This window comes from Acartia tonsa, chromosome 3 (assembly GCF_053477335.1).
Source record: "Acartia tonsa isolate MP-2025a chromosome 3, ASM5347733v1, whole genome shotgun sequence".
NCBI lineage: Eukaryota > Metazoa > Arthropoda > Copepoda > Calanoida > Acartiidae > Acartia > Acartia tonsa.
In genome coordinates, this window is record NC_137262.1 from 50,796,790 (window position 1) to 50,819,164 (window position 22,375).

The window sequence follows — 22,375 nt, forward strand, 5'->3', positions numbered from 1 at the left end:
GGAAAGGTAGATTACAGTTTTAGAGGGTCCAAACCATAATCATAGATTATATTTCTGCTTCTATAAAAATGGATTCAACTCCCTAACTGTTTAAAGTGAAGTTCCTTTATCTCGTGGAGAGCCTTTTTTCATCACAGCAAGGAAAATAGCAACTAGAAAAATTACTTATCCATAAATTCTTACTTTTTTCTTGTAAACTTAAACCTAAAACGGAAGATTGACCACATTGAAATGCGCCTATATGGCATGATATTATTAGCTTCAGCAGTATGTAAATTCCGGGATGCCGTAAATTCCATATTTTTCTGCTAGTTTAATACCATCTGATACTCCTTAAATGAATTGACTTTTGGGGTATAGTCCCTTTCGTGGCAACGCCTCTTAAGGGAGTTCGTCGTATTTTCACAGTAGCTTTTGATAGGTTGTTTCAGTTTAGGTTATGTGATTGCCCCGTAGGGTTAGAGCCCCCCGCAGTGGCTAGAAATAGGAGAAAATCTACTGTGAAAATACGAAAATACAAAACTCCCGTAAAGAGGCGTTGCCACGAAAGGGACTATACCTGACTTTTGAATGTTTAATGTTTGATAAGTCAAACAAGTCAAATGGGCAACGATTGATCTAAAGATCTTGTGTAGTGAGTAATATATAGTAGCTTTGCTACAAGAAAGGTAATTTAGCTCGCAACCTTTTCTTCTTGCGTAATGACCGTAAGGGACGATAATGACCATTAGTGTGTTGTGTGTGTGTTTGTGCGTGTGTGTGTAATTTTGTGTGGGTCACTTTGTACCTGTTCGCATACATATTAGTTTCAATCTTTTTTACAGATAAAACTTTTTATACAAAAGTTGAAATTTATTATGCTCTAAATTTTTATCTTTGATTAGGGGAAGGGGGGATGGGTATTTTTTCTTCAGGGGGCGATTTCTCTTGGAAGGGTGGAGTTAACCTACTCCAAAAACCATGCGGTTCCAAATATTGAGAAGCTACAGATTGCCGAAAGACTTATATCCTGATACTTTTTATATACGAAGAAAATCCAATTGAAAGATTTCTCGTTGGGAAAGTATGTGAAGAAATACAAAGTTTAACGATGATATTTGGTACACCGACAAACGTCCTACTACGACAAACGTCCTATTGCGACAAACCTCCTAAAGAACAAACCTCCTAATGCAACATCTCTTAAGTAAAGCCTCCTACATTTTTTTTTAGAAATTAAAGGTCGAATTTTTTAATGCAAGGATGTATTGGGTTCGAAACCATGCCATTTGATAGCCAACACAGACTTTGCGAAAACTGTCGGATGGATTTTTAAATTTCAGCCTGAGTACAAAGTTATTTAAGAAATAAAATTCAATTTTGAATTAGGTCCGTGTGTATTATATTTTGGATTTTATTGTTCAACTTTTTAACAGTGGTGGATTTTGTCCTCAAATTTTGGAAGATTTTTTTTTATATTCTAATTTTCGAAAAATTTTAGGACGTTTTACTTAATCGATGTCGCATTAGGACGTTTGTCCCTTTTGGAGGTTTGTCGCATTAGGAGGTTTGTCATTTAGGAGGTTTGTCGCATTAGGATGTTTGTCGCATGATGAAGTTTAGGACGTTTTCGCATCAGGACGTTTGTCCCTTTAGGAGGTTTGTCGGTGTACCTGATATTCAAGTAAATTACAGACTGATAGATGGGACCTCAATGAAAGTGAACTCTCATTTAAGAAAATATCTTTTCATTAAGCTGTAATTTTGTCTTGTATAAGCCTTTTGAATAATAAGTTTACTTTTATTTATTTTACTTACTACTTTTGTACAAAATCTTTGAAATTGCAAATAGTAAAGGTGCATCACACTAACTTTTTTTAACTTATGGGATAAATTGATAGTTAAAAAGATTTGGAGAAAAGTTAAGGTTGTAATATTTTTTGAAGTAACAAGCAAAGTAGTATAACAATTATTTGATAATACGCCTTAAATGCGCTTTTATACCAGTACCCTTAAAACTTGGGTCTATCTATGCATGCATAATTTATCTCTGATTTATAATTATAAAAGGTTGCGTGAATTTTTAATAATTTTATTGATTAATTCATTCTATACCAAAGCTTTTACCTAATAGATTAATTAAGTAGATTTATTCACAATTTGTTATACAAATAACAAACAAGGTTTGCATGGAAAGAAAGGGCAACTTTTTTCAAACTATTCCTCAAAAAATGTCTAAAATTATCCCTAAATGGTTTAACAATACCTAAATAATAAAAAAAGAATCAATAAATTGGGTGGTGAAGGCTTGGTATTGTTGCGCTACTTGTTAGTAACGAAGCTACTCTATAATTCATTTTGACAATTTTTAGATGATGATGTTCTTATCTTTTTATCCTGTTAAAAGTATAAAAACTACTGGCAAGGTTTCAAAATAGTAAAGACAGTCCAGACATAGTGTAGCATACACAAACACACACACATACACACATACATACAAACACAAAATACACACTCAAAATAATGAAGTGTAACAAACACACACAAACATACACTTATAACACACAAACCTACACTAAATTTTAAAAATGCTCAAATACTACAAATACACTCAAAAAACACACAGAAACATTATATACACAGACTTACACAAAATAACACACACTAATTTGCACACAGACACACTATAACTTGCACTGATACACCCACAAACAAACAAATTAATTAGGTAAAACAACACAGAAAGACACACATACACAAAATTTATATAAACCCATTACCCACATAACTCAAAACAAAACGCACAAATACACAAAAATTTTATTGTAAAATTAAACAAGAAAGGTTATAAATTAAGTTGTTTAAATTGAAATTCATTGGAGTAATACACAATAATGAAGACAGTGAAACGCATTACATATTAACAGACCGACAGACATTTTAATTGTAGAGAAGCCTTGCTAAATATGAGCAGGGCTCTCTCGCCACCCAGCTGCGTCTAAAATCAAATTGTGTTTCTGTGGCAATAGTAGGATGAAGCTGTATTTAGGACGCGCGGTTTGTTGCAGCCGCAACTTAGACAAAGCTGTGGGATAAGTGTGGATGCTGCTGCAGCTTATAAAAGGCTGCGTTATTCATTTGCCTGCTGATCAGGTTGGTTCAATTTAAATTGTGTGGCTTCAATAAGCCGCGGAAGTAAGTGTGGTTTTGGCTGACGAGCACGGAAAATAACGTAAGCTAGTATCATGAACAAGGATCCGGCCCCAGAAACAACTACATGGTATTTTTACACGAAGAAGAACATATAGAACATTTCGTCCTGATAATGTTACTTTATGTGCATTATTTTTAAAACCGTTATAAAATTATAAAAAAAAATACTCTATGTATGTATTAAGCCATGTAAAGCCACTTTTGTATTTGACAAAATTTATCTGGAATTTTGAAAAGAATTAATTAATATCTCTAGTAGTATTAAAGTATAACACATAACATAAAATAAAAAAATACAATAACAGCAAGTTAATTAATTTATCTATGTAGATGGCTATTCCTTACATCCCTGTATAATGTAATTAAGTAAATCAGCAGTGACATAGGCTGAAGATTAGTTTACAAACTTCAAACACACAAACTTTAATTTTAAACAAATATTAGCAGGCTAAAAATATACATTCATTTATGTAAAGATAAAATTAGAAATTTAAATGAAAACAATGATAATGTCTTATAAAGATAAATGGTATTTTACTCGCCGCCCTTTGTCTGGAGGTCCTTAATGTGCAAAAAAATGCTCATTGCCTGCTGCTTTGTCAAGAAATTTTACCTTAGTCATATTGCCTAAAATATTAATATTTCAAACTAAAATTTAATAAAAAACCTCATCTTAATTATTTTGAATCGACATTAACCTTGTCTTTTTTGTAGGGGATAACTTGCTTGACCTTCTGAAAAATAACTAAAAACCTGCTTTGTTTAATATAAAGCTTCACTGACAACTGTAGACCTCTTGATAAAGCCCTTTGTGAGATACGAAATAGAAAACAGTCAATTATGCCACAAGTTAAAAGTAGTATTTCAAAAAAAAACTTAGTTAACCCAATAAACTTTTCCATGAATGAATGAAAAAACTAAGTCAAATGCCAAAAGAATTGTTAATTCTAAATCTAATTCATGACAAGCAGTGAAAAGCAAAGTTGAGCTATATTAGTTCCTTATTGACGTCAGTCTGTTAGGTAGAAGGGCTAAATACAGAGAAGGTGCCCTTAAAAAATATTTTATACATAATCTAAAAAATATATCTTTGAGATGCCACATATAAAATAATTTGAAGGACAAGAAATTACAAAAGTCTTTATATAATTTGAAAATTTTGGGAAATTTTTGCTGTCACCCTTACTCTATTCGTAGACACATAATACTATAATACCTAGAGTAGTGAAAAAGAGAGAGTATGCAGCCTGTAATTCTTTAGTATATAGTGATCCGGCGAGCTAGGCAGGTCAACTTAACCTGCACACACTCACACACACACAACTATTCTGCATTCAGTCACTATAGTATACTCAGAAAATTTTCTCTGATTTTAAGTAAGTTTGTTTTGTTAATGTTATTGCATTTTTAGTTTTGTGAAAAATAACTTTAAAGGAATGTTCAATTTACTAAGAAAGTTATTTTTTAGTTATTTTGTAAATCTGCAACTTAAAGATAGAAATAAACAAATTCTTTTGATTAAATTCTTAAAATTAACATTTGTTATGAAATTTAATCAAAGAATTTAAAGAACTAACCATTTGGTTAAATTATAATAAACTTATGTATGTATATATTTTTTAAATCTGTAAGTCTATAGCAACTAACCATATAAGTATACCTATATAAGATGGATGCTCCTTATATCGATATGATTTCACATATGCCTATTAAAAGTTTCATTTAAAAAGCTTTTTTTTATTTCTAATAAAATTAGTGTCATTGTGAAAAATTTTAGGAACTTTTGTACTTTGATTAAGATTTTATAGTTAAAAATAATTAAAGAAAGAATGCAACAGAAAACTGTATAAAAAGGATAAAAACAAGAATAATAATGTCCATAAAAAGCTTAGACATATTTACAAGATAATAATGTTTTTATTGAAAAAATCAATCAATGCTTAATAAGTAAAAGCAAAGTTAATTAACTGTCATATAAGTTTAAATAAATAAATGATTAAACTCCAATGGGTTACAAGACCCACGTTCATATATATCTTGTAGAGTAGCAGCACTATAAACAATTTAAATATAGTGAACCTGCATATATATGCAGCAGCTGTTTTCCAAAGTACAAAGTGTATTGTGTTGTGTGTGGGAAAGAGGGAAAGTTCAACTCTTCTATTCATTATTTAGTTCCTTTTGTTCACATGTATTCATTTCTTGATCTATACAGAGCATTTGATACTGTTTCTGTTAGTTCAATTATTGACATATTATTTACATTAGTTCCGCCTTTATGATTGCTGTAGAGTGATGTACGGGGATAGAGACACACCCCTTAAAATTCGAATTGGGAAGCCCTGCCTTCCACTTACCCCTACCACCTTAAGTTTTGAAACTTCCTGGCAAAACCGTAAACACGCCACTGGTTACGACTTTACTTGGAAACATTTAAGCTAAAAATTCCAGAAGAAAACCGTTGCATCTTTCTCATTTATTAACACATTTGAATATTTTAAACACAAGTTGCTAATTTAAAATACTTAAATTAAAAAAGATCCTCTTTTTTATTTCTGTTGTTTAACACTCTAATACTCTAATTTCTGTAAATGTTTAAAACTTTCAATAACAAATATGAATACAATATTCTATTTTTCTCTTTTTGTTTATTTAACATTTTAAAGCAATCCAAAAAAACATTTTTGTAAGTTTAAATCTTAGATTTAAAAAGAAACTTAATTAAAGCTTAAATCTAAAACGCATAAAGTATTAAGGTATCAAGGTTTTTTTGACTACAGCTTAAGATCTCAATAACTATTGAATTGTTTGGGTTTTATTTTCAGGCAAGCTTCAGAAAGTAATGATTTCAGGCAATTTTTTTTCTTCAGATTAAAGCCTATGAGTGGGTTGAAGATATTTTTATTGCCCTGAATTCTAGGGGCGTATCCGCTAGCTTATATACATAAATAGTAACACAGCTACTTTATAGTAAAGATTATTCTGCATCGTACATCAATACAAATATAAAAGCATAGCTACTCTACATAACTGTATAATGTATTGATTAATAACTCACTATATTTCCTACTTTTCACCTATCAAAATTTGTACAAAATATTATTCATATGGGGTGGTATTCAATCTTTTTTATAAGACCTCCCCAAACCTCACTTAGAGGCTAGGGGATAAGGAACTAGTTTTTTTACAAACAAAAAAGATGTAATATATGTTATTGCTGCGCTACTTATATTTTAATTGTCTTTTTTATACTTTATTTGTAATTTGCATAGTGATGCAAATAATTTTGTAAAATAGATGCCTATTAACAATTTATTGTCTCTTAGTTCTGCAAATTTATATAAGCAGTTAAAAGTTTATTAAGGACGAAACTTTTCATCAATCAGGGTCTAAACGTTAACAAAATATAGTATACAATGTATATAATATCATAATGGGACTCGTTCAAGCCGGTGATCGTTCTTTCTACTGATAACTTTTGTTTATTGGTCTTAGGACCTTTAAATTGTATTAACCTATTTTTTAGCATGCATCTGATGACGTTTCATGGCGGTAGGGGGATACCTGATGACGGCGGCGGACCGAGAAAGCTGGGGGTGTAGGGATTTCAATAAAGCACAACAGCGGATTATTATATTGATTGATAACAGTTGTATAATCAAATCAAAAGTCGAAATAATTGGCCAGCAATAGCGCCCCAACACCAACAGGGGCGTGCTCCAGCCTTAGGGCTACGTTTCTGCACCTGGTTATTTTGACAGGGCAAAATCCGCTAATCTTTATCATTTTTATTCTATGCAATTGCTTTATTATTATTAAAAATGTAATAAAATATGAATAATGATAAATAGATGGGTAATAAATAATAAACCATCATGTTTTTTTATAACAGTTAGGGAGTTGAATCCATTTTTATAGAAGCAGAAATATAATCTATGATTATGGTTTGGACCCTCTAAAACTGTAATCTACCTTTCCACTTTCCCCTCTCTTGGTGAAGATATCTTCAACGCTGATACGATTTTTGAAATGTAAGATTCTACTTTCCCTTCTCTTGGTGAAGATATCTTCAACGCCGATACGATTTTTGAAATGTAAGATTCCACTTTCCCCTCTCTTGGTGAAGATATCTTCAACGCCGATACGATTTTTGAAATATAAGATTCCACTTTTGACTCTCTTGGTGAAGATATCTTCAACAAGAGAGACAAAAGTGGAATCTTATATTTCAAAAATCGTATCGGCGTTGAAGATATCTTCACCAAGAGAGGGGAAAGTGGAAGGGTAGATTACAGTTTTAGAGGGTCCAAACCATAATCATAGATTATATTTCTGCTTCTATAAAAATGGATTCAACTCCCTAACTGTATAATGTAATTGATATATGTATTTTATATATTGCTATTTAATATTATTTTTGCCCTGATGGCGGAGAATTGTCCAAGATCAGTGGTTGTCGGATCTAGAGGTTAAATAAAATTTGATTTGATTTGAATTGTATCGTTAATGTCTATTTTTAAAAGCGAAGCTTTTCTATAATTAAGGTCGGTTCGTCCGTCCGTACGTCCATCACAAAGAGTTAGCTCTTTTAGTTAATTTAAACACGTTAGAATTGTCCTATCGATTCCAAACTTTGCATGATGATTCATATAGTAGTTAGGAACAATTAAGAAAGCGTAGCAACTCTATAAACAATACCAGAATGTCCGTACGTCCATTTTAAACATGTCGATTTTTAACTTTTTTGACAACAAATTTTTGTATGTTAAAATTATCCGATTCTTCTGATTTTTTAAAACTGATTCCTATTACAACAAGGTACAATGTTATAAGCGAAGCATCTCAAAAAACAATTCCCAAAAATGTAAGTATGTCCTTAAATAGTATCATCTATTTATGCAGTTTTGCAACAAAATTTCTTAAATATTAATTACGAGAAGAACGTAAATATATAGGTACTAGAGTTGGCTCGATATAATTATCTCCTTATTGGCTAGTTTTCTATATGCATATCTATTTCTCAATAAATCTATTTTCCTCACCCGGCATTACTATCTAAAAGAAAGTAAATATTTAATAATCTAAATGATTTTAAAAAGATTTTTTAAATTATATTTTTTTCTTTACATTACCATCACCAAAGGGTTAATGATGATGATTACAATTTTAGTTTAATATTTGAACACACAAAGTGTCGCCACAATCGAATTCTTTTAAAATAGAGTTTTCTTAAATTTATTATATTATAAATCTAAATTTTCTTTTTTATGATTAGAAATTAAATACATTGATATAAGGTAAATAGCAACATGAAATTAAAAAAAGGAATTTATTTTTAATAAAGTAAAATAATGGGTCTTATCGTTCTGGGCAATGAGAGTTTATTATGGATTATTGGAGCACTATGAGTTTTAAACAAATATTTCTTGGAAAACTTGAGCTCGTTTATAGACATTTATTTCCTATATTGATCTGACATGGATCTTGAAGCAATTAAGCAGGCCGTTTTGTACATGTTAAAAATTAAAAGATTTCATTAAATTAAAGTTATCGCAAATATACTTAGTAAATAATCTTGCACATTTTTGCTATCGTTTTTCTATTAGGTAACAAGATATTAAATATTATCATCGTTATAATTATATTTAAATACTGGTTTACAAATTTATGGATTTTATCATTCTTGTTTTATTTCTCTCATACTCTTTTAATGAGATATAATTAACAAATTTTTTCTATTTCAATCTCAATTAACCTGTGTTGCTTAACTTTTAGGAAAACTAATATTATATTTTTCTTTCCTAGAAAACACAAAATTAAGCCTTATGTAATGGTCCTATTGATCTAAAACTTCATCATATTTTGCAGCGGTTTGTGATTTTATTTTATAACACCCTTTTGCAGAACTTTTTTGGTTTTAGACCATTTTAAGATCTTAAAAGCTAACGTCCAATACTTTTTATTAATACTTTCCCTTTTAGCCTAAGGTTTTTTGTTTGAATCTTAATACCTAAAAAAATGCTTGTCCGAATGAATTGTACCATTCTGGAAAGGTTTATATCTATGTCATTGGGTGGTTTTAGGCTATTTTCTTTTTTCAGGCGAGGTGCAAAGCATCAAGTAACTCAAAAGAAGAATTAAATATTTCAATTTTTAAGAAAACAAAACACTAAGATTATTCTTTTATTTTCAGATATCACAAACGACTATCACCGACAAGAACGAACTCAACCATAGCAGCCTAACCATGAGTGTGAGCCCCGACTTCAAGCATGTCTTTCAACGAATGGACGAGACCATAGCGGACGTGTGTCTGCGGGAGCTTAATTTCTCTGATGGCGGATGCTGGATGGATGACCGGCCAGGCCTGGCAATGGATAGGATCCAGGAGGTCTACAGGCTGGCCAGGCCGCTTATTCTTCATCTTGTCAAGGAAACATATCTTTTAAAAATACTTTTTTTTACTTTGAAAAATTGATAAAAATAACAAAATAAGATGCGATGTCACGAAAGGGACTATACCAATGAAAATCTTCTTAATATTTCACGAAAAGTTTTGCTAATTGTTGTCAAATCTTTATTGCAAATGTTCATTGACAAAAAGTTAGATAACTTTCCAGTTTATTATTTGTACATTGATTAATTGAATCGGACATTTTTTCAGTTTGATTGTGCAAGTAAATACTTCACAGAATTGAGGGTATATGACACAAATAGAAAAAAAGCATCTACAATTTATTATTGAAAATTCACGACTAATATCCACAAAATAAAAGAAAGGTTTGAACCTTTAATTAATGAATGCTTGAACTCGATCCAACTTTGATATAACTTTAATACGTAATTTATTATGGTGTCCTTTACTTAAATCTTAGAAACTGCTAGTCCAAATGGGTAAGGCTTTTTAGGGAATATTACAAATGACTTGAGATGGTTTTAGACTATTCTCTTGAACTCCACTGTCCTCCCCTAGTATCCTGGAGCGTCGCAACTAGTATTAGATTTTCAAAAAAGTTATCAATGATAAAATTGTTATCATTAAATGATATATATCTTATCTAGTATAATTTTTAACGTTGTCTCATCCTTTAAATCCATGGGTATGTGCAATGTTTCGTAATTGTGAATACCTTTACTCCCCAAAAATGTACCAAGTATGCTTGCACATCAATCTTATAACTTTCAGGTCTTGTTTTTTTTATTATTTTTTACTATTCCATTTGATTTGCCTTCTTTTTCAAATACTTTTAGGTTTTATGAAAGAAATCCTAAGCTACTTTAACAAACTTTAAATCTTTTTACGGGGCAAAAAAACATTTCGAAAACTAAAGTTTTAATATAAAGTAGTCCTTTAAAGAAAATAAATATCAGTAAATAAAACATACAAAAAAATATTTATTATATAATGAAGCTATATGCTAATGTATTATTAAATGTCGTTTTCTGAAGGTTATTTCTCGAACATTTCTTTGTTGATGATATAGCCCCCCCCCCCCCCCACAAAAAAAACTATCAATGATAAGCTATCCTAGAAAATGTAGACCATTCAAAAATTAGATTAATTGGAAAAGTTGTACTGTTTTCTTTTCATAATTTTTAAAATTTCATTCAAATTCTCTTTTTTTTAAAAAAAAGCTCATTAGAATTTTTAGATTTCAGTGATAAAAAGTAATGATGTAAGCAAAGCTTTTGTATGTATGTTTGTGTGTGTGTGTGGCTAATGTGCCATGAAAACTAGCGTAAAGTCTGCAAAATATTGGAGTTCAAACATTTTCGCCAATTTAAAAAAATAACTAGAAAGTGTGGCTACTTTTTAAAGTTTTATACGTTTGTCTGTCTGTATCAATCTCTGATTGGTCATGAACAGAAACGCTATATTGATTTGAACAAAAATATTCAACTTATAGCCATAAAGCTGCCTCGTTAATGTTTATTAAACAACATTGTTGAAACACCAGAGAATACTCTTAGTATTTCAGCAAAAGATATTTAACCAAAATGATTTTTTCCGCTTGGAATTGACATATTTATTGTGTAAGGCCACGGGGTGGGTAGGGATGAGATACCTGAACAAAGATTTCTTTCCCATTGGCTTTAATAATAGAATCATATCGCGGTTTATCATAAAATGTATAGGGGCAAATTTTTTTTCTCATCTGCAGCTATATCCCTCAATCCCTGGCTGAAATGACCGTTTTAAAGATGAAATATGAAACCTGGAAGTATTTATATTTGTTTCGCTGGCAAATTAGCAAAATATTACAAAGCAAAAAACATTTGAAAAAATAGCATTTAGACAAAGAGCATTAATTTTAGTAGCATAGCTAATATAAAAGTCTGGCAATCTGATGTTTACTTTATTTGTTACTAGCGGCTACGCCCCTAGAGGCCTCTAGGTTGAAAAAAACTTTGAGTGTATAATTTATTTCTAAGGGCCATTTCTTTTCGGAAGGGTGGTGTTACCCTCCCCCAAAATAGTTATAAACCTTCCTAGGCCCTATGAAAAGCTACACTGCTAAGTTTAGTTTCTTGTCCTTTATTTAAATATTTAGCTTATATATTTGTCATTTATGATCTTGTTAACAACTAAACTTATTAAGTTTCCAATTTTTAGAGAGCTTTACATGGATTCTGGTATGGTTTTAGACGATTTTCTTCCCCTCCCACTATGAATTCAGGGCTCCTAGGTTCTAGGAGCGCATGCGCTATTTGGCAATGGGGTATTCCTGTCCAGTTTTTTGTGAATAAATGATGACCTATCGGTCCATCATTTATTCCCTCGGGTAAGAAATATTCATTCCCAAACAAAAAACTGGACAGGAATATCATTCTCATTTAAACAAAAAACTCATTTTTTATGCTAAAATGAGGTTTAATTTTGGTTTTTAATTTTCATTTATTTTATATAAATATGAAAAAAGGAGATTATTTTCTTTCTTTTAGTAATTAATAAAAATTATAAAATCTTCCAAAAAAAATTAAAAATCTTCTAAAATCATACCAGGGATATAAATGAGATACCAGGGAAATAAATGAATATTTACATCCACTATTTAAGGGGTTGTTTATATGGGAATGAAAAATCAAAATTAATTTTTTTAGGTTTGTTATTTTGTACAAAAATAAAAGGAATTTGTATTGTAAAATTAACCTTAAATCATTCTATTTAATTGTTGTTGATAGGCAAAAAAAAGAATTCACAATTTATATAACCTTACAACTTTGTGCACCTAAGAAATAAACAAGGACAAAAAGAAAATTTATGATGGCGCGATTTTGCGAAGAGAAATCTGCCTTTAGGGGACAGTAGTTTGGTTAGAGTTATATAATATTAACAATTTATAATTTTTTGTAAGAAGTCAAAACTTCCTATCTAAGTGCCAATTGAAAACAGAAAACCACCTTCCGCTTATTTTTAAAATATTGATTTTTTTAATAACCCTTTGTGGCTACCCTGTATCCAATATAACCTAACCTAAGGTAACAATATAACGAAATTATCCACCCTCCTACCTTATTTGAAAGTTTCAGTTATAGTCCCTTTCGTGTCAACGCACCTTAAGGAGCGATTTTTCACAGTAAACTTTCTCCTATTTCTAGTACCTGCGGGGGCCCCTAACCCTGCGGGACCAATTGCCTAACCTTGTGGGGCAATCACCTAACCCAATACAACCTAACCTAAAATAACCTATAAAAAGCCATTTAAAAATAAAACGAATCGCCTCTTATGGGGCGTTGCCACGAAAGGGACTATTTCCAAAGTTTTTTTCAAATTTATCAAATGGGAAGAGATTTTTAAGGAAGGTAATGTAAAATGAGAAACTTAAAAATGCACAAAAAACATTCACACTTTAGTATTTACACTTATAATATTTATCTATCTTGGTTAAAAACCAACATTTAAAAATTATAGAGCAACTCCCCTACAAAAAAAAACTGTTTGCTTACAGGGATAAGGGATAGGAAACCTGGCCATAAATTAGGTCTCGGCCTGGTTTTGAAAGGGATCATGCAACTTTTACCATTTGCCTAATTTATGGTGTTAGATCACATTAGTTTAATTATTAAATCTGCTTAGAGTTAAACATTAAAAAAGGACCATATAGAAAAAACAAAAATAACGGGATTATTTTTTTGGAAAGAAGGTAGCTACGAATTTTCATTTGGTAGTTTATAAATTAGATGTTGTATTTTGAATTTTAAAAATTTAGTACGGAACTGATACACCACCTTAACCCTAATTTTTGTACAATACAACACAGTACAGATATATCATTACTATATAGAATCCAAAGAACTTGATAGAATGTTACCCAAGTGCATATTTATTTATTTAATTTGAATTTTAATTAGCAATGAAATTTTCAAATAAAATTTTTACTCATTAATAAAAATGCAAATAATACAAACTAAAATCTGTCTGAGGGAAACCCAACGATAGCTTTCTGACAGTTCAAATTACCAAAGTAAAAGATAAAAAATTTTGGGAGAGAAAAAACTTCATTTTAACAAAAGCCATTAATATATAGGTTTATAAAAAGTTATGTTTTTTACTTTAAACTAGCTACCTGAATTTGATTCTATACTTTATCTACACACACACACACAGCTTTTTCATTAGCATTTTATACGAACCACTGCGCTATCCCAAAACTGGTTTATTAGGCTAGAAATAGGCCTAGGCTTGAAATAGGCCTGAAATAATATTTTCCTACGTTTCCCATCCCTTATCCCTGTTTGCTTAGCTTAATTCAGCATAAATAGTTGTCCACTTGATTGTAGTTGCAGGGATACAGGCATAGTTCAATGGGCCATCAATTACTATTTCTATATATAAATAAAAACATTAACAAAAATTTTCGTGGATTATTAAAATTTGATTTAAAAGATATCCTTGTTTTGGAAGTTTAATGTAATTTCTAGTGAAAAAAAGCCTACCCATTTATTTTTATTTGAGAGAAGAATAAGTAATCTTTTAATAACCTATCCCTGTATCCCTGAGAGTAGGTATGCAAGGTCAAATTTGAAACGCACGTTTTCCGGAATTTCTTGCAAAAAGAAACAAAGCTACGGTGTGGCAACGTTTCATCCACATTATATTAATGTGGCACTAAAAGTTTTAATTATCATAGATAAACAAAGACATTTATATCTGAAAGATTCATATTGTTGATTTTGGTATAGATTGTTAAAAAGAACTTTGGAAAACAAATAGATTTTAAAAATATACAGATAAAAAAAAATTAGACAATTTGAATGAAACACCTTAATTTCTATAAAACTTTCCTAAAATAGATTAGAGTATACAATCATACATACACACACCTACACAGACTAACAGGCGAACACACAATTTATTTTTGAGCAAATATTTTTCTTATCTTGAAAAGTACTCTTTTGTGCATTTTTTTACTCTAATTGTAAAGGTAAATGATGCTAGGTATAAATTTAGACCAGTTTAAAAGTTCATGCCAAAACAAGGACAATTAGTTGTTGCAAACTAATGAGAACAATAAGAAATAAATATCAAACATTTAAAAGACATCAATGTAAAAATAAAAGAATATAATAATTACAAATTAACAAAACTGAAAATAGTATTGTATTTAGTTTACCATTATATATTTCAACAAATCATTTACAAAAGCAAAGCCATTCTATGTCTACTGCAGTCTGCACTTGACATCTTACAGAATCAAAACTCTATTCATGATACCTCATAGGGAATGCATTAGTAAAGAAGGAGAAGAAACAATCAGTTAGGAAAAGAACAATTGCTATCATCTAAAGTCAACCACTTTTTAAAAAACTAGGTTATATAAAACTAGCGGCTTCGCCCCTAGCCTCTAGGTGCTTTGCCCCAAGAGGTAATTAAAAAAAAATTGGATCTGCCCCAGTATCAAATTCAAAATTTAAAAAAAATGGGGGGGGATTTACCGAGATCTTAAGGGACAGACGGACGGACGGACAGACAGACAGACGGACGGACGGACAGACATCAAGCTACTTTGTATTATAGATATCTTTTTTTATATTAATGTATTTTGGACTTTAAAAGAGCATTCGACTGATTAATTTTCAGCTAATGGTATGATATCTATTAGACCTAGCTTCCTCATATTAAGGGCATAACCAACGGACAACTGACTAACTTTTTTTTAAATATTCGTGTCAGAAACCTAAATTATGTTTGTTTTGTTTTCACACATAGCAGAGAAAAAAATTTAGCTATTTAGAATAAATTATTTATTAGGGCGGGTTCATATCGGAATTAGACAAAGAGGGGATATGCAACAGATAAAATTAACCTTAAAAACATTTCTGACCGAAAAAGAATTTTAAAAAATTGAGTTTTAGAATGCGACCACTAAAAAATATATTTCATTACTTATTAATATGCAAAGACGACATTCAAATTTTTCTTAAAATCAGAACTATGGCTTCATGGTGCTCCCTGGAAAGGCCTTGAGGAGCTGAATCAGGAACTTTTGTCTGTTACAAAATATCTCGTTCCTAGCCTTAGAAATCTCTAAAAAACTACAATTTTTTAAGGTTTATTGAGAATTGTCTAATTTGTAGAGGTTTTTTAGATTTTCTCAGGCTAGGAACAAGATTTTTTGAAACGGTCAAAAGTTCCTGATTCTACTCCTCAATGCCTTTCCTGGGAGTACGATGAAGCCATAGTTCTGATTCAAAAAAAATTGACTCCCATTTACAAATAGGTATACAATTGAATGTCTGGTCGTCAGCGGTTTTAAGACTTAGGATGAATTTTAATTCATCCAGAGGTGTATTATACGCATACAAATCATTTGCAGATCCCCGCTTTGGCCTCAGAAAAAAAATGTCCAAAATCGATCCACCCTATTATTTATATTTTGATTTTCCCAAAATGTTTTATATTTTCTTTTTTGTTATGATCTACTTTATCATTTAAAATTTGAAATTAGTTGATTTATATTTTTAAATTGTACGACCCTTTGACAGTTTTTAAATGTTTAGTTTGACAGTTAAAAAATAATTAATATTGTTCCAAATTAGTTTGCGTCTATCATGTGTGGGTATTTGTTGATGTGCATTTGTTAAGTAAATGTTAGAAACTGCAATGCATGCAGTTTGCTTGATTACTTTAAGACAAACTATTTTCTAATGACATAGCTGTGTATCTATGGAGTCTATTCTTCATACAGCAACCCTTTTAAGGCAAGGATGTAGGAGACATTGGGTAAAAATTTTGGGTACTTTAATTGATTTCTGATTGGTTGGTTCCAACTATAGCAGCGTTTTACCTTTTTAATAATAATGATTTTAATCTACAGAAGGGGATATTTTGTTTTCGATGATTGGGGATGTAAATCAAATTGTCGTCTATCTCTGAAGATTCCTGCTTTTAATGTCTCTTATTTTTTAACACAAATCTTATCTATTTTTAGAGTGTTTTCAAATGTCCGAACGTACATAACATATAGCTCTAATTTTATTTAGGCTTAAAGAGCATTCTGTTTCAAACAATTAATGATGATTCCTGTATTAATAAATGAAATTAATTAATAAATAATAGTAAAACCTCTACCAGTATTGCCATGTACTAAAAGAGGTGTACTAAGCTCTACTATCCTTTTACCCAGGGGCGTCCAAGCTTTTTTTTTGGGGGGGGGGGTAAAAATTTTTAAGGGGGGTAAAATGGCGCGCAAAGCGCGCCGCAAATTTTTTTTACCCCCCCCCCAAATTTTTTACCCCGGGGGTAAAATTTTATTGGGGGGGGGGGGGATAATTACCCCCCCTGAAATCTGATGGCATGGGTAAATTTAGTTTACCCCCCCCCAAAATTTAACTCCGGGGTAAAATTTTTTGGGGGGGTAATTTAAATTTTATTAAATATATAGTATTAAAAATGCGCGCGAAGCGCGCAAAATTTTTTTTTATTAGAGATTTTTAATTTTTGGGGGGGTATTTACCCCCCCAAAATTGTTTGGGGGGGTAAATACCCCCTCCTAAATGGTTGGGGGTGCCTACGGCACCCTCAGGGTAGGGGTAAATTTTAAATGGGGGGGGGGTAAAATGATAAGAATTTTGGGGGGGTTAATCACCCCATTACCCCCCCCCCTTGCCTATGCTTGTACCATAAACTATTCTTACCTTATCCTATATTATTATAATAAATTGTATATCGATAGTTAAATTAATGAAATACATACAATTCTGAAAGCGAAACAATAATCATTTCAAGAAAGTACCTTCGATTATTTCCAACATGATGATTTTTAAAACTTTTATATGAAAGATTTGTTGTATTAAATTGGTTTGTGGAAGTGTGATTTCTAGGACAATCATGCAAAATCTCTGTTATTGCCTCTCAAAATTTATAAACATCATGTATAAATTATTCTGGAATCTAAGCTACTTTCCCAGATTATAGCGTAACCTCATAAATATTATTTGGTATATTATAGCAACGCTATTAATGGACACAATTGTACTTGTTTGTCTACAAATAATGTGCGCACTTTGGTGAAATTTAAAAGACATGTTGACGCTGTTTAACAGGCAGATAAATCTCCCATGAAAAATATGAAGAAAATTAGTATTGCAAGGTAATGAGACATTTGTTTTTAGAAAATATGCTGCTATTTAATTGACTTTGTCTGTTAGTTTGTAAAAGTTATAAAATCGTTGAAAAAAGTTCAAATTTTGAGTCTTAAGTGTTCTTTTTGCCTTGCCATAGCATATGATTAATTTTGTGTATAAAAGATTTAATAAAGGTCCTCAAACTTTGTTATCAAACGAATGAGAGAACGCACTTGAAAGACTTTGGGGACTGGTTTAATTTACAACCCAATGTCCCCTTCCTCCCTAAGTATTTAGTGATGGTAAATATTTTATTAATTTTGTATGATTACTTGAATTACTTATTTTAATAAAAGTCATATATATAACACATATAAATTAGGGCTTCTTTTGCATTCATTAGTCTTGCATAAGTGAACATTACCGTACTTGTTATTATTATTTCTGCTGGCTTAAGTTTAGAAATAACAACTTTAAAAGTTTCATTATGAGTATGACGTTCATCTTTCAAAAGATAAGGTCAAAATATCTTTACAGACCTTTTCAAAATATGAATGCGAGTTATGAAATACTCTTTATTTTAGAATATACATTATACTACATGGATAATACATTTTTTACAAAGACCAAATTAAGTTTATTAAAAAAATGCAGATGGAATCAAGAAAAATAAAGTAAAAAATACTAATTGAAAAAAAAATTACGAGGAAAAGACTAATGATAAAAAGCAACATTGAAGTCTATACATTGCATCGAAAAGTAGGAAAGAGAGAAAAAATATAATTATATTAAAACCTTCCTCAAACAACTCAAAACTTTAAAATAATGGATCTATCTGTTTACAAGATCTTAGGGGACAAACACATAGACATCATGCTACTTCAATAAAAGGATATTGTGTAGAAGCACAAAGTCAGAGAAAAATAAACAGAAAGTAAAATGGGTGAAAAAATTAGACATTGGGATTAAAAACGGTATTTAGTCCGCGCGGCAATGCGCACACAAAATTAGAACATCAGACAAGAGTCGGATTAAATTTGGATTAATTATTCAGGGATATAAGTAATTTTTTTTGTATATAACTTTTTTTTAAATTTTCATTAAGACAATGTATAATGGCTCCTACAAGGATTAGGTCGATCTACTGGTGCTATGTTGGCTTTATCTCGCTTAGTAGATGGAATCTTGTTTGGGAAAAATCTATGAGGGATCAAATTAAATTAGAGAAAGAACAGAATTTATTTCTAAGTAATATGAAATTAGAAATATTCTTTAGTTTCTATTTGATCTGGGCTGGGTTAGAAATTAATAGAAAATTCATAAACCAAGCAAAAATATTTACAACTAGATAGTTTTCTTTTGATTAATATCCCTCAACACTAAATTTATTTGCACATTCTCATCCTAATCTATTTTAATCCTCTGGACAGACCAATTAACTTAAATAACTCTACATTTAACAATTACATAGTTTACACATTTTTATACCTAAATTTATCTTTTTAAAAAGTAAAAATACTATATCTTACAATAGTGAATTATATTTTTTGAGGGGGGAGTTGCAGGATTGTATAATTTGCATTTGATCACCTGCAAAAGGGGGGGGGGGGTAAAAATATGTTGGAGGGGGAAATAAATAAAGAGTTCTGGAAACAAATTTTTTCTCTCCATTTTTTTTGACTCCTTGGGGGGGGGGGGGTGAAATATTTTGTAGCCAGGGAAACAAATTAATCTTGCGCAGAATATACACCCCAGGGGAGTTAAAACCCAGGAAGTAAGGGAGGGGACAATGGATCGAATATTCAATTTTTAGGAGTCTCAGACTTTGGGTACTGGCTTAAAGGGAATGTGCAAGAATTTAGCAGTTTCTGACTGAGTTTGGGTACTTGCGCATGAAATGCCGCTACTCGTTATGTATGTTTTGAATATTGCAGACGGGGAGAAGGGATAAGGGAAGTGGGGGCAAGGGAAATAAACACTCGTTGTGTTAGTTTGGAATGTAGCAGACGGGGAGAAGGGAGAAGAGAGGTGGGGGCAAGGGAAATAAACAGAATAAAAAGGGGCAGTCATATTCTTGCTAGCAGCTGGACGGGTCCAATAATCTTGTAATATAAAAATCACACCAAAAAACCTCAATATATTTCATCTAAAACAAGTTGTGATTTCACTTTACATAACGCTATGGAAATCTATTATTCAATTAACAATCCCTTTATAATTTCCTACAAATTCATTGGATTAAACTGGATTTCATGCCCTTTCTTTGATAACTCTTATATTGAATTAATTGCCCATTGTCCCCTCCCTTACTCCCTGGTTAAAACCCCGATGAAATTGCCTAAAATAAAATTTTTAATAATCATGAATAATATAGTCACTAGAAATTTTCATAGCTTTTTGTGTGTGTATTTATTTGTCATATTTTATTCACACAAGATGCATTTTCGACCAATAATTTAAAACTTAATCATAGGAGTATGATGGACAACGGTAAGAAGAACATGGAGTCTAAGAACACGTACGACGCGCTCAACATGTACAACAAGTCTATTGTGTTTGCTCCAGAGCTGGATGAGATTCTAGGCAGAGCTTGTGCTGAACGAGCTGCCTGCCTTCTGCAGCTAGGGGACTATAACAGGGCCCTTATTGATGTTGCACAGGTAAGAAAATTAATAGAAGATTACAATTAGCCGGTTTATCACTAACAGCACCCCCCCTAACCCCCCACCACCCACCAACAACACACCCTCCACCCCCTACATTTTGAAATAAATTGAAAATGCCTATACCTACAAACCCCTAACCCTCTTGGGCTAACCAGTACTTAATATAAACAAACCTAACATGACCTACAGTGATTTGCATCCTCTCCCACCCCCCCGTTATTTTAAGTTTTAATTTATTTAAATTAAGTCAACTATTACTGCACAATTCAAAGCTGTTTTTCTAAAAACACTGCTCTTATAGCAAATCAGGAAAGGTTCTCCTTTGAAAGAATTTAAGTATAAAAATAAATTAATCTTAGCCTAGGAATTTTCAAATTATATCTTAATCTTTTTCTATAGGGAGCTAATTCATCCTAGTATAAAGCAAAGCCTATACTTATTAATTTGTTAGTTTGATATTCATAACACAATTGAGCATAAAAATAGGAATTGTTATTTAATTAGGGATATAGTATCATATTCTTTAGTTCAAATGTAATAAGTTTCAAAGTTATAAGAAGAATGCTTGTAAAACATTTCTGTGTTAACAAATGAATGAGATAAAAAATATTACACATTTTAAAACAAGTAAAAAGAAGAATTTTAATTGTGTATTAGAAAAAAGCATTAATAGGGCAGTATTGCTAGTAAAGTATGTTCTATATTGTATACTGAGTGGCAAAGCTCAGGTATAAGGTAATACCAACAAGCGAAAAAAATATAAAATAATATTTGGGGGGCAAATGGAGAGGTCGTCAATTTTACGATGTGTTGCCCCCCAACGACAGCTGAAAAACACGTAGAGGTTTCGTGATTTTCCCCCGAATTAATATCGTTATTGGTATAAGCTGGGCGAAGCTACATTATAATTCTTACATGACTCTGCGTTTGGAAGAAATTAAAAGCATTTATAAGAGGCCTAAACTGAAATAAAACTCAACTTCGTTTCCAATAATTTACAATCCATATTAAATGTTTTTTAATGTTTTTAATTTTTAACGTTTGGACCTACGCTTCCTTTTTGGATAAAAAGGTTCATTTTTATATTTTTTAAATATTTGTACTGTACAATTATGTAGGAAAGATTTCAAACATATAATTATGTCTCATTGGCCTTGAATATAGGGGGGAGGGAGGTAATCTTATCCTGCAGGACTGCAACCCCTAGCCTCTTTTTTAACCAAAGCTAACCCAAAAAAGGGTGCAATGTTTTGTTTTTGGTCCATATGAGATATAAGGAAAAATACCCATAAACCTAAAATCCCACAATATAGCATAAAACCTACATTGAAAAAAAAATCTATCACTTCTGTTTTCTTTAAGGCTGAACAATACGAATACCAATTCGAGAGGAGATTCGAACTTGAGGAGCGCAAAGGTCTGGCCTACCTGGGCCTCAACCAGCCAGAGTTGGCCCGCGAGGCCTTTGTCAAATCCATTAGCTTACTGGACGACGCCGCTGGCTTCCTGCAAAAGAAGTTCGTGGAGCGAAAAATGGCGGAATTGAATTATAACCTGAAGTCATGCATTTATCGCGGCAATTCTAACCACGGCGGCGCTACGAATGGTTTTCACGATGGTGGAGCGGCAGCCAGTCTAACACAGCAGAACCAGAGCCATTTCCAGAACCTGGGTAGGTTGGCCAGTATTGCCAATAGGAATAAAAAGTTTCCAGCGCTTTCAGATAAAGTTGAAGTCTTTCAGGCAAAACTAATAAATTGTTTTTTAAAAAAGTTCTCAATTTTCACGAAGTTCTTGAGATTTATCTGGACAGAAAAAAATACATTCACTTTTGTTTGCTTTTAAAGTTATGTAACATTTTGAGAACCTTTATTCTAAATCATTAGCATGAAATTCAGGAGTTTTTAAAGCTTAAAATAGTTTTGTTAATATGTTAGCAAACTAATTAC

General features: G+C 31.4%; 2 protein-coding genes across 3 annotated transcripts in view; both read left to right on the forward strand.

Annotated features, from left to right (window-relative positions):
• LOC145314518 (piwi-like protein Ago3) overlaps positions 1-22,375 on the forward strand; it is a 366,650-nt gene that overhangs the window by 163,196 nt on the left and 181,079 nt on the right. The gene's annotated exons all lie outside the window — the stretch shown is intronic.
• LOC145314517 (protein-lysine N-methyltransferase SMYD4-like) overlaps positions 4,416-22,375 on the forward strand; it is a 38,979-nt gene continuing 21,019 nt past the window's right edge. Inside the window, exons 1-5 of the mRNA XM_080154450.1 lie at positions 4,416-4,568; positions 9,386-9,623; positions 17,738-17,786; positions 20,234-20,420; positions 21,789-22,169. Coding sequence (XP_080010576.1) covers positions 9,440-9,623; positions 17,738-17,786; positions 20,234-20,420; positions 21,789-22,169 — 801 coding nt within the window. The 5' untranslated portion in view covers positions 4,416-4,568; positions 9,386-9,439. The remainder of the gene's footprint in view (positions 4,569-9,385; positions 9,624-17,737; positions 17,787-20,233; positions 20,421-21,788; positions 22,170-22,375) is intronic.